The sequence below is a fragment of the Sciurus vulgaris genome (genome assembly GCF_902686455.1).
Source record: "Sciurus vulgaris genome assembly, chromosome: 5".
Taxonomy (NCBI): domain Eukaryota; kingdom Metazoa; phylum Chordata; class Mammalia; order Rodentia; family Sciuridae; genus Sciurus; species Sciurus vulgaris.
In genome coordinates this window covers 112107472-112121128 of record NC_136465.1, presented here as the reverse complement: position 1 = coordinate 112121128, position 13657 = coordinate 112107472, and the positions used below count along the sequence as shown (strand labels likewise).

Here is a 13657-nt window from a genome sequence, read left to right as displayed (position 1 = left end):
TAGCTACTATTTCTGCTTTTCATTCATTGACTTTTCACTGAAAAGTAGTTAACTTCACTTTACAGGAATAAAGCTAACATGGAAGAGAATCCTTTGGGTTGTTACAAGCTCTTAATTGGATAAGTTACCACAGGTCTGAGTTTTGTAGATCATAAGTCATTGAAGATAATGAACACTTGGAATAATAAAATAAGCTCCATTATAGTCTCCTTTGCTATGTATCACAAATCACAGATTAAATTATGTTGTGGTAGACCTTTCACATTACAATCCAAAAAGCTTATGTCCTCTAGGATTTCTTTTTTTTTTTTTTTTGTCCTCCAGTTTCAATGTTAAACCAGTTCTGAAGAATGTATTGACAGCATTGTCTTGGATTACTCTTTTGTTTCTCCTTCAAACTAAGAAAAAGAAAGTATGGTTTACTCTTCCACAGTTGTTGTTGTTCTTCTTCTTCTTCTTTTTTTTTTTTGGTTAACTGGGATTGAACCCAAGGGCATTTAACCACACAGTCCCAGACATTCTTATTTTTTACTTTGGGACAGGGTCTGGCTATGTTGCTGAGGCTGGCTTTGAACTTGAAATTCTCCTGCCTCAGCCTCCAGAGCCACTGAGATTATAGGCCTGCGCCATTGTGCTTGGCTTTACTCTTCCTCTAAAGTGTTAATTCCTCACCACCACTTTCTCTTCCCCTGATACATTACATTAAGTTTCTAGGGAGCTGCTGCCTACATCCTGGAGAATTTGCAATGCTTGTCTATCTTGAGATGGTGCATAACTCCCAGTATGACTAATTACCAGGCTATCCTACCTAAGGGGTGAGGATTACTGCCAACACAAAAAAAGTCAGAAATTTTTAGTAACAGGAAGTCTAAACTAATTGATAGTTTGAAATATCTACCAAATGCTTTCTTAGGAAGTAACTGGGACTACAGGGAAGAAAAATAGGTATGGAATGGGAACAGACAGAGGAAGGTAGTATATTGAGCTATCAGCACTTAAAATTGTAAACTTGGGGTGTCCTTTCTCTTTCACATATTCAGTGTGGAAACCAGGTTACCTCCCGATGAGGCTGGTAGGGTCGGCTGCTGTTGGCTGTAGGAGTCTCTCCTGGTGCTGAATTTCTCTTGTTAACACCTGTAAGGCTGGCAGCAGAGGCACAGGTCGAAGAGGAAGCAGCAGAGACATCACTTGGGTCACTCAAGGACACAGATAAAACTGAGCTACATCGTGATCTGTTTGAATAGCTGTTCTTTGGATGGGACACTGAAACACAAATATGAAGAATATGTGGTCACATGACGGAAAAGCATATGGAGTAATGTTTCCCTTATTTCTCCATTTCAAAATGAACAGTTTAAGATAAAGAACTATCCACGAGAATAGCATAAACAAAAACCTATAAAATGGATAACAGGAAGGAAAATCTCCCTTTTGCTATCTTTCTTCCCTCCTTTCAAATCCTCACTGCTTGGTAGATGCTTTTTTTTTTTTTTTTTTTTTAACTTTTTTAGTTAATGGGACTTTATTTTTATTTATATATTTACTTATATGCAGTGCTGAGCATCGAACTCAGGGTCTCACATGGGCCAGGCAAGTGCTCTCCCACTGAGCCATAATTCCGAGACCCCAGTAAATGAATTCTTAAAGATAGGGAAAACAGTTTAAGATCAAGTTACCCATGCTGCCTGTTGAGTAATGATTTCCTGGCATTTCCTACTACCTAAACTCCTGGCTATGCCTCTCAGAAGCTGACTAAGCCTGGGAACAATAGTATGGGCCATATGTTCGGTTTCCTATGCAAGGAACATTCTAAAGTACACACTTTGCAAAGAAAGAAAAAGGTAAATAAATCAAATCTTTTCTAAATCCTTTTAAAAATGTGAATGATGCTAGGTAAAAATAATCAAGATCAGTTAAATATGAAAAGAACTAGTCTTTACAACAAACATGTATCTTGCCAAATTTCTTTCTGTAAAAATAACCCCCAATCCAAAATACTAATCTAAATGAAAAATGTTAATATTTTTAATTCAAATGTTGTCAGATGCAATAGTTTAAAACTACTCCCCAGCCTTAGCAACTTAGTGAGACCCTGTCTCAAGATCTAAAGGACTGGGGATATAGCTCAGTGGTAAAGTGTCCATGGTTCAGCCCTCAGCCACACCGAGTCTCCCAAAAGTCCCCCCAAAAAAACAAAAAAGCACCACTCCCCAGATTTTCTTATTGGCTTTAAGTCTGAACTAACGATTAGTTAACAATCACTACCCTAAGGACAATATTTCACTTTTTTGGGGTGAAATAATCCAGGGCCTCACACATGCTAGGCAGGTACTCTATCATGGAGCTATACTGCCAGTCATATTTCACTATTATACTGAGAAAGAACAGAGGGTTTAACCAATATGTCACTATAAACTCATTCACAGATACTGTACCCTCACCCCACTTTTTAGAAAAATTTTAAAATTTTAAAATGTTCTAATTAGTAGTACATGACAGTAGAATGCATTTATACATTTGGATAGATAAATATAGTGTAATTTCTCACTTTTCTGATTGTACATATTGCAGGATCACATTGGTCATGCAGTCATACATATATATGAGGTAATAATGTCTATTTCACTCTACTATTATTACTTCCCCCATACCCCTTCTCCTCCCTTCACTCTATTCTTCCCTATCCCACCCCTCCCCTTATTGTGAATTAGCTTCCGCATATCAGAGAAAACATTTGGCCTTTGGGTTTTGGGGTTTGGCTTATTTCACTTAGCATGATATTCTCTAACTCCATCCATTTACCAGCGAATGCCAGAATTTCATTCTTCTTTAAAGCTGAGTGATATTCCATCATATATATACACACACACACACACACACACACACACACCACATTTTCTTTATCCATTCATCTGTTGAAGAGCATCTAAGTTGATTCCATAGTTTAGCTCCTCCCTGACTTTCTAAGGCTATTATTTAAGGACCTGTTATATGCCAGGGAAGGCAGGTATTGCAGGTATTGTTATCTCTACTTAAGGAGTAAAAAATCCAAGAGATTATAACTTTGAGGTAAGGATTCAAACTTGCTCTGACTCCAGAATCATACATTATTTTACCCTATGTATTTTACACCTCTCAATTCAGCAGAAAATAGTGCTGCTTTATTTTATTTATATATATATATATATATATATATATATAGTTTTTTTTTGGGTGCTGGGGATTGAACCCAGGGGCACTTAACTACTGAGCCACATCCCCAGCCCTTTTTATTTTGAGACAAGGTCTTACTAAATTGCTAAGCTGGCTTTGAACTTGTGATCCTCCTGCCTCAGCCTTCTGAACTACTGGGATTAAAGGTGTGTACCACCACACTTGTCAAAAAAGTGAATTTTATTCTTAGGGACTTAGTAAATACTCATCTTCACAGTTTCAAGTATCTGTATCCACAGATTTCATAAATATCCCAGAATTACTTTTTTAAAAAAATTTTTAGTTGTAGATAGATACAATGCCTATATTTAATTATTAATTCATTTTTATGTGGTGCTGAGGATGGAATCCAGTGCCTCACAGGTACTAGGCAAGTGCTTTACCACTAAGCCACAACCCAGCTCCCAGAATTACTTTTCACAAAAATAAACAGACAAGAGGCACTGAGTAAGACTTGGTGGAGAGGCCAGTTAGCATGCCAATCTCCTCATTAAGAAAAAGCAGTCAGCCAGGTGTGAGACCAGTTACTTGGGAGACCAGTGTAGGAGGATCACAAATTCAAAGCCAGTCTAAGCAATTAGTGAGACTGTCTCCAAATAAAATAAAAAGGGCTGGGGATGTAGCTCAGTGGTAGAGTGCTTGCCCAGCACATGTGAGACCCTGAGGTAAATCCTTATTATTGCACCCAAAAATTAAAAAAAAAAAAAAAAAAAAAAAAAAAAAAAAAAAAGGACGAGAGGCAAAAGATAGGAAGGACACTACCTCTATTGCCTAGAATCTCTCACCATCTCACCTTGTCCAAAGGAATCAATGCTCTTCTTTAGAGTGTCTACATCACAGGTGAATCGGGCTACTCGTCCCAGATCCTCATCATATTTACGTTCACTAACAAAGTGCTAGAGAAAGGACAAAGAAAAGCCTCCAGGTTAGACAAAAATTAAAAAAAATTGAACCTACAGCTTGCTACGCACAGGTGGAACAGAATTATTTTCAACTTTCTTCTTCTAACTTCCAAGTTTATTAAATTGTTATCAAATTACCAATACTGAGTGATCAAACAAATACACTCATTTTCACAAGGGCTCAAAGCCTGGGAGTTTTATGAAATGCTACAGGATGGCACATGTCTCTATTCAGGAGGCTGAGGCAGGAGAATCACACATTTAAGGCCAATATGGGCAACTTTAGTGAGATCCTGTCTCAAAATAAAAAATAAAAAAGGACTCAAAATATAATTCAGTGGTAGAGAGCCCCTAGATTCTGTTCCCAGTACCACAATTGAAAGAAATAAAGAAATGCTATATGATGTTCAAAATCCAGTCGGTATAATCAAGAGAAACTTTAGGAAAGAAAAAAAAAAAGAGAAAGAATTTATAGTGGAGGACCATCTTTCCACCGTTGGGCTATTTTCCATATTGTTCCATTTTATATAGAAACAGAGGCAACAAAAATATTCATGAAGCTACAACAATAAATCCCATTTAGATGGGTTGGTGTTCTTTAAAAGGAACTTCCTTAGGAAATCCACTTCACCTTTTTAAAACACAGGATTTCAGTTCTTGAAATAGAAACAATTTCTTGAGACTGAAAATCATTCATGTGAAAAGTCAGTTTTTTGTAAACAAGAAAAGTTTATACTGCAAGTGATTTAATCCTTTTAAGTGGACTGAGCTGAGAAGTAACTAACCTCTTGGGTAAAAAAAAAAACTATACCATAGAAATTATGGAACTAGAAACATGTCAAGAATAAAGTGCTTCTAGGTATCTTTTTTGATTAAAAAAAAAAAAAAAGTCTAGGTAATCTAGAATAATTTTTTTTTTTTCAGATGAAAACAAGATGAGAAAGAAAAATTAAGGGCCTAGATATAATCTGGAAGAACTGAAAACCTCATAGCAGAGCAGTCTTCTTAACTGGGGGTGGTCTACTCCCACATCAAATGCATCAGAATCTTTGGGATGCATCCAGAAACACAAACAGGGCAAGGAGAGAGAAAAATTACCTTTGGTCCTTGAAGTCCTAAAGCTTCTGAGTACACTGTGCCTTAGGAAAGTATATGAATCTCTGTTTTTTCTTTTGTGGGCGGTGCTGAGGACTGAACCAAGCTCTCCCACTGAGCTACACCCCCAGTCCCAGATGAACCTCTTGCAAGAGAACTTCAGAAATATAATATCAGTCTGAGATTAATTCTAAAACAAATTCTAGGGTTTGTTGAGCCAAAGACATAATGGGAATGACAGAAATAAAATGATCTGGAAATAAGACATTTAAATTGCACAGCACCCACTTCAGCACACTGAAAATGTAGAGAGAAACAGATCCTTAGTCAGCCTGCAGTAATATTTCTAGCAGCTTTTCAGCCACGTGGGAAGCGGAACAGATGAAGCCTCTGAGAGCCAGATTTCTCATCTAATTCCAAAGGGGTTTCCGGTTTCTCATAGATAGCTGAATGAGACTGACTGGCATCAATGTGAGGAAGACGTTCTATAAAATTTTGTAATACAGTTTCAGTTAAATGAGAAATAATTTTAAAATTTACTTTATTTGGCTATTTCACCCTATTTATTTATTTATTTATTTTTTTGGTGGGGGGAGTACTAGGGTTTGAACCCGGGGCACTTAACCACTGGGCCACACCCCCAACCCTTTTTATTTTAAAACAGGGTCTCACCTAGCTTAGGGCCTCACTAAGTTGTTGAGGTTGGCTTTGAACTTGGGATCCTCCTGTCTCAGCCTCCAGAGTAGCTAGGATTATAGGTGTTTGTTACCATGCCCAGCTCACCCTACTTGATTTTCTAAGGGAAAGAAGAAAGAAGTGAGAACAGTAATGCTCCCCAAGTCTGTGTCAAACACTGGATCAGAATGGTAACAAGGATCCTCAAAAGGTCCTAGATGACCTCCACCTATGTTTTTATTTTAAAAAGGCTGCTGCAAGCCTCTGTAGTAAGTGTTCCTCTCAAATACAGCAATGAAGCTTATGCATTCAGAAAGAGTGGTTGTTATGATCTCAAGAGGAGAAAAGGCCAACTCTCCTTGTTCATACAGTTTGCCATTTATAAACAATTATTTGGAACACCAGTGTCCAAAACTACCCATGAATATCCCAACCTCTCGTGGGCTCACATGCATAGTCAGAGAAACACTGTTCTTTATATAAGAATTTAAAAGGCATGAATATCGAACCTCAGTAACCTTTTAGATTACAATATAATCAACAAATTATCAATTTTTCTTTATAAAATCATAATTAACCAAGAAAACATTATTTACTGAAGACCTGTTATGTGCCAAGGCACTGCGGATATAGCAGTTCCTGCCATTGTGAAGTTCACAGTCTGGAGGGAAGACAGATTAAGCAAATGCACATAAAGATGTAACTGCATGGATATTGTAGTCAGGGAAGCCAGGAAGGATGAGTAGGTTAAGAATGATTGGTGCACTCAGAGGGAACAGAAGAATGTTTTGGACAGATGGAAAACATGTAGTGGCCTTCTAGTAGGAGGGAGAAGGAAGAATTGTGGAAAAGAACTAATTAGTGCTAATAAGCTGGAGTACAAAAGAAAGAGGGTAAAGTAAGGATGGTGTGAGAGCCAGCCCATGCGGAGCCCTGTGCACTGTATGAAAAATTATACTATTTATCCTAAAACTACTGGAAAGTCCAAAACAGACTACTGTATTTTTTGAGGAACAGATGGGAGGTGTTGGGAGAGGGGACAGTGGTAAAGTGGATGGAGAATCAGGTAAGAGGCTATTACAGAAGTACAAGCAACAAAAGGTAGTAGCTTGATCATGATGGTGGTGGAGATGAGAAAAGGTAAGATCTGAGATTCAGTGGGAAGAAAAATGAACAGGGTCTGCTGACAGATTTAACATGGGAAATGGAGAAATTTCCTAAGGTTTCCAGCTTGGACAAGTGGATAGGTGACAATACCATTTATAGAGAAAGGGAACCTAGAAGAGGGCCAGGTTTGGAAAGGGAAGGTCATGAATTTGATACATTAGATATGGCCATGAATTGCTACATTAGCCTCCTGTGGGTAAGAAGAAAGGCAGAAAGGAGAAGTTTTACTTTGATATCAGCTCTGAGCTCGACCAATTGCTCCTCTGACATTCGCACAGCCACATCAGTCATCTTCTTTAGAAGTTCAGCTTTCTTTTGTCGGCTAAGCAAAATTTCCACTGTAGAGGGAAAAAGTATGAATCTCAGATTGCTACTTAATAGGATAAAGAAGAACTAGAAGTTTAAGCCATGCAGTGTATGTATTTGGACAGTCAAGGGCTTAGATGCCTACCCATCCAGAAAAAGAAAATACTAAAGGTTCAGTTTCTCTTCTGGAGGGTCTTTGAAGGCAGTTAAAAGGTAAGCATTTTTTTATGAATCACAAAGACTCATACCATACATAAATCATTTGTCCTTGCTCCTCTTTTCAGTTAAAAAAAAAAAAAAAGTCAAGCATATAAATTAAGAGAAATACATATACAAGGTAAAAAATTCATCTAGACTAAATGGGTATTTCATGAAAAGTAAAAGTACCCCTCCTACTTCTGCTTTTGTAGTCCCCTCCCTAGAGGGAAATATTGTTAATAATTTCTTATGCATTATTTCCAAATTTTTTCTATGTATATGCAACACATACCTTTCCTCCTTTTGCCCCCTCCTCAAAAATGGGAGTCTATCATCACACCATCCTCCCTTTACCTTAGCTAGCTTTACTTAATATATCTTGATATTCATTTCCTATTCATATATATCATCTTCATTTGGTAATACAATGTGAATATACCATAATTATTTACCATGTTCCCTAATGATGAATATTCAGGTTGTTACTCTGTCCCTTTAGAAAGACCTTCTTTGGTACTTTAATATGTTCCCTAATGCAGAACTCAGATACAGCCATCCCAAATAATAGATGATTTAAAAAACTCAAGTTGGAGATAAAGAACAGTGGTACAGAAACTGCTGAGCATGCGTGAGACCTGGTTTCAATCCCTAGCACTACAAAAAACAAAAGCAAAAAAGACCAAAACAAAAACAAACAAAACAAAACCCTTCCATGCACAATGGGCCAAAGCTAAGAAATCCTCCCAGGAGGCAGAACTAGGAACTGTCAGATAAACTACCCAAGGAACTTTATCATCAGGGCAAGGACTCTGCTATGCCTATCTAGCAATATTTGATCATGGCTTTTCAAGTGAGAATTCTTGCCATAATTATCCTCTTATCTACCTATGTAATTATAGAGGAGAGGGCATTTAAAAATTTTAATTTATGGAATCTGACCACAACATACCACATCCAGACCTTATGGAAGATCTTAAATTACTCAAAAGACCTGGCTTTCAACTGAATATACTAACTAGATGGGACTCTGGAGGTGCTGCCATTGAGAAGAAAGTGAGCATGTTCTCATTTTAGAAAAAGGAAGGACATTAGGTAGCGGAAGGGAAAGACTGTGGCAAAGACTTAGTTGGCTAAATATTCCATTCTCCTTTTCTTCCTATCAGAAAACCAATATTGTTGTTTTTACCAAACCAATGTGCTTGGTAAACACTTACCAGGAGGTTTTGCTACAGATGAGATGGTCATGCACTGTACAGTTTAATCACTGAGATATAAACAGAACTCACAGGGCAGAGTTTACAAAAAAGCTCTTTAAAGGAGTTTTCTAGTATGTAACATTTTGCCCCTCCTTGACTGAGGCCTTAGGAGTTATCTTTTGACCAACAATATACTCCAAGGATGGCTGAGGAGGATAGAGAAACTGGGTTCCTAACGGCATCTTGGAGATGCCTCGTCAGTCCTTGATTGGCTCCCTCTGGATTTCTCAATTCATAAGAGAAAAGTAAATTCACATTTATTCAAGTCACTCTGTTGCATGTTGTTAAACTCAATCCCTGATACGCAGAATCCCATACCCTATTGAGAAATTAGCTACATTTATGGTAGGAAAAGCAGAATTTTCAAAGAGCACCACGAGGTATTACATAGAGTTGAATGTCCTTAGCAAGTTTACTTCCTTAGCCCAGCTGTCACATACATGCCACCCGTGGGTTGCCTATACCCACACTGGGTTATATCAGTCAGGACATACTTTCCCAATAAATTAGGAACATGCTTGCAAAGGTTTCTTAACACCAAGGCCTAACAGCTACAAACAATCTATTGGTCTAGCTCCCAAGATAAAACCTATTTGCCATTCTTATCAACTTCGGTTTCTCTCAGCTACAGCTTTCTTAGATTTTATGGCAAAATTATAAAGGGCAAAATAAAGAAAAAGTGTGCAGTAAAGATTTCTACACATATAAGATAACTTAGAGAACCTAATTATATGAGGCTGGACAAGTCACATTTCTCCCAAAGAACAAGTTTCTTCATTTATGAAATGAAAGCAAAAACAAAAACAAAAATACCCTGCCTGAAAGGGTTGATGTGGAGATCATATGTGAACATGAGTGAAAAATATCTCTGAATTAAGAGTTTATTTAATAAAACTTTAATGTGTAAAGAAGTACCTTCTTAATAGAATTGGTAAAGGAGTCGTTACATTGTGTCACTGAGGAACAGCATTTTCAGGGAGAAAGGAGATAAGGACATTCAGATTGATGAAGTTAGGTAAAATTCCACAGCTCCGAATTTGATAAAATAAGATTGGCGAGAGTTGATAACTGATTGAAGGTGGGCAATGGGGGTTCATTATATTAGCCTCTCTATTTGAAATGTGTTTGAAAGTTTCCAAAAAGAATATAGTTTTAAAAGAACCTGCTTCTCAAAAGCAAGTACTATGTCTTATTAGTTTCAGTTTCTCTGAACCTTCATCTTCAAAAACAATATTCAGATATGAGATTAGAAATTTCAAGATGTACTGCTCAATGTAAACTGCAATCTTACCTCTGAGAAACAGTAGACAGCATCTCTGCTACATTCTCTACCTTCAACTTAAAATGGACCAAAATGAACTCGGCTCAATTCTTCCAAGCTGACTTCTCTGGTTATAACCACAGGCACAAATGATTTAGCTACAGGCCATCATCTCAACCCAGTCTAGTATTTCTACTTACCAGTTTGATGAGGATGGGTCTTAAAAGGAACAATGTTTCTAATTATAAATTTGGCATTTGATTTATGAAGGTAAAACCCACCACTGAAAAGCCCAAAGTCAATGCCAGAGTCCAACTTGGTGGCATTTCTTCTTTTTTATTTTAAATATATTTTTTAGTTGTAGGTGGACATAATACCTTTATTTCATTTTTATGTGTTGCTGAGGATCAAACCCAGGGCCTCAAGCATGCTAGGTGAGCGCTCTACCACTGAGCCACAACCCCAGCCTGGCATTTCTTTTTTTCATATAACCTACATACTCTCAACTAACCCTTAACAGAAATGAACTAGAAAACAGATATCTGGTTCTTCCATTAAAAACAAACTCACAAATTACCTAAGTTTGAATATTCCTCCAGAATCTATTAATGTAAGCTTTTAAGGAACCCTAGTCATGGTATCTTGGACTCTCAATTCATTGCCTTTCCTATACTCATTGATTAGAAACACTGAATGAAAAATGATCTGCAAACTGAGAAAACAAAGTTCTGAGACAGGCCACGACAGGAACTCATATAACTCAATTGTAGGCAATTTGATAGTCTCTGATTTTAAGAATTTCTTCCAAATAGAAAAATATTCCAGGGGCTAGGGTTGTGGCTCAGTGGTAGAGCATGAGGCACTGGGTTCAATTCTCAGCAATGCATACAAATAAATAAAGGTTCATCAACAACTAACACAAATATTTTTTAAAAAACAAAGAAAAATATTCCAGTGGAATTGCTTAATCATGGAGGAAAAAACAAAATAAAACAAAACCCAGGCACCTTCTCAGTACTTTATTTTCCTAAGATTGATTCTTTGGTGGCAGATAATAGGATGCAATATATGAACTCCATATTTAAAAGTATTAAAAATTGAAAATGTTTTTAAAACATACTCTTGAAAAGTTGTTTCTCTTGGAAGGATTCATATGCTAGTGCAGCACAGCTGCTCAAGAATGATTAAATATATAAGCTCTTATTGTGGCATTCATATCAAGCAGGCTTGGAAGAAGGAACCTACTACTTGTGTAGGCAACTAGCTTTAATAAAAGATTAATCATCTTACTTGCTTCAGCTTTCACTTTATCCATTTCAGCAAGCAATGCCACTTCTCGATCCATTAAACTAGGAAAAGATAACAAAGAAGAAAAAGGTTTGATCAGAAACTCACAGAAACAGCCCACTATTAACAGTGGAGACAGACTGCTGAGTTTGTTCACTAAAAGCTACAATGTTAATGCTGTATGGACCACATGACAATTCTGATGTCCTACTTTCAACAAAGAATATTCTTAAGGATTTCCAATGAAATAAATAGATCCCATTCCCTTTTATTTCTATATATTGCAGTATACCAGTTGCTAGAAGTACAAGTTGAGGACCAGTAGATGGCAGTAGGAAGCTACAAAAACATTTCTTAAGTTGTACTAAAGCAAGTCCTTTTGGAAATTATTTTCACATGTGCACTCACATACTTACTTACATTTTAGTCTACAAATTTTACAGCTTTACTTTGATTTTAACATTTTAAAATTATTACACAATATCTCTGCTAGGGCATAGGAAATTTATGATTAGGATTTGCATCAAAACAGCTAATCACAGTCTTACCAAGTTCACAGACACTTTAAGTGCTTAGGATGCTGAATAAGCAAAGCTGATTTCTGATAAACATTTTCTTTTTCTTTCTTTCTCTTCTTCCCAATACCGGGGCCTGAGCTCAGGAGCACTTTACCACTGGGGTTCAGCCCCAGTCCCTTTTTTTTTTTTTTAAGGCAGGCTCTCACTAAGTTGCCAAAGCTAGCCTTGACCTTGTGACCCTCTTGCCTCAGTCTTTTGAGCTGCTGGCATACCAGGTGTGCATCACTGTGCCCAGCAGATTTCTGATAAACATTTAATAGTAATCTGGAAAGGACAGAATTAAATGTTCTCAGAGGCTTTTTAAATTAAATGGGCAATTAGAATGTTTTGCAGTGAGAAAGTAAATGGTTTGTAGGTACATAAAAATTTTCCATGTCCTTAGAAAAGAGCCCACATGTATAAGTAGATAGCAGGTAACATTAGTATGCAATCTCTGGATACAAATAATTTTCCATAATAGTTTTTGCTTACGTGTTAAGGGGAAAAAATTAAAATTTTAATATCTATTTAATATCTATTTCAACTTTAAGTCTTAGAGTTTGGTGTTCAGTCTGATTTCTCCTTTTGAATGGGAATGTTAATAAAAATTTCACCCATTTTTGGTTATAAAAGCAATCGCACATATTATACACACAAATTCAATTTAGCTCAATATGTAGTTATGTTAGCACAAAGTAGTTAATACAGAGGCTACAACATTAGACATACAAAAATGTATAAGGCAGGATAATTTCCTCAAGGAGCAAAATTCTTTATAGAGAAATGCCAGAGAACACAGGTTTGATAATCATTATATATGCTGTTAATAAACAAACTTGTAACTAAACATATTTGGTTGGCATATTAATCCAAAAGCACCAGACTACAGACAAGATACAACTACTGTGGGATAGCCATAGTTTGCTAAGAAAGCTTTTCCCAAACCTTGGCAATATTTTGCTCCAAGAATTCTAGCAGCATTTGGAATACCTAAAAGGCAAAACAAAAGCACAACTGAGACAGGAGATGCCAGGCCCTCAGTTTGACATTACCTCTCTTCTGTTGCCAAAATCACTTTAAGATGGAGACACGGTGGCCACCACAAGATGAAATTTTTGTCTCTGACAAAGTTTGTTTAAAAAAAAAAAAAAAAAAAAATATATATATATATATAATATATATATATATGCACCTGTACCACAGATTGAATTCAGGGGCACTTAACCATTGAGCCACATCCCCAGCCCTTTTTTGTATTTTATTTAAAGACAAGGTCTCACTGAGTTGCTTAGGGCCTCGATAAATTGTTGAGGTTGGCTTTGAACTCGCCATCCTATTGCCTCAGCCTCCCAAGCTGATGGGATTACAGGCATGTGCCAATGCACTTGTAATATTTACTAAGTGACTTCAGTAAGTTTTATGTACCTTCCAATCTTTATGAAAAGTGGAACACCACATGATACTTTTAGCAAGGAAATTAAGTTTTAATCAACACAATTATACTTTTTTTGTGTGTGGCAATATGAGTTCATACATTATAACAGCATTTCCCCCACTGTAAGAACAATTAGCAACCATTTTAAAGTTTTGTTTCTTGACTGACTCACTGGTGATCACAAGAAATATATAGGGCAGTGCTATTCTATTTTAATGGTTTATTTATTATACTGGGAAATGTACCCAGGCACACTTTACCACTCAGCTCCAAACCCAGTTCTTTTTATTTTTTGAGACAGGATC

General features: G+C 36.8%; 1 protein-coding gene across 3 annotated transcripts in view; it reads right to left on the bottom strand.

Annotated features, from left to right (window-relative positions):
• The window catches only part of SPATS2 (spermatogenesis associated serine rich 2), a 119309-nt gene that overhangs the window by 2899 nt on the left and 102753 nt on the right, over nucleotides 1-13657 (bottom strand). For all 3 annotated transcript variants that reach the window (XM_079139587.1, XM_079139586.1, XM_079139588.1), the window contains exons 9-12: nucleotides 11364-11422; nucleotides 7281-7390; nucleotides 4007-4109; nucleotides 1058-1263 (exon numbers count right to left, since the gene is read on the bottom strand). In XM_079139587.1, coding sequence (XP_078995713.1) covers nucleotides 1058-1263; nucleotides 4007-4109; nucleotides 7281-7390; nucleotides 11364-11422 — 478 coding nt within the window. The remainder of the gene's footprint in view (nucleotides 1-1057; nucleotides 1264-4006; nucleotides 4110-7280; nucleotides 7391-11363; nucleotides 11423-13657) is intronic.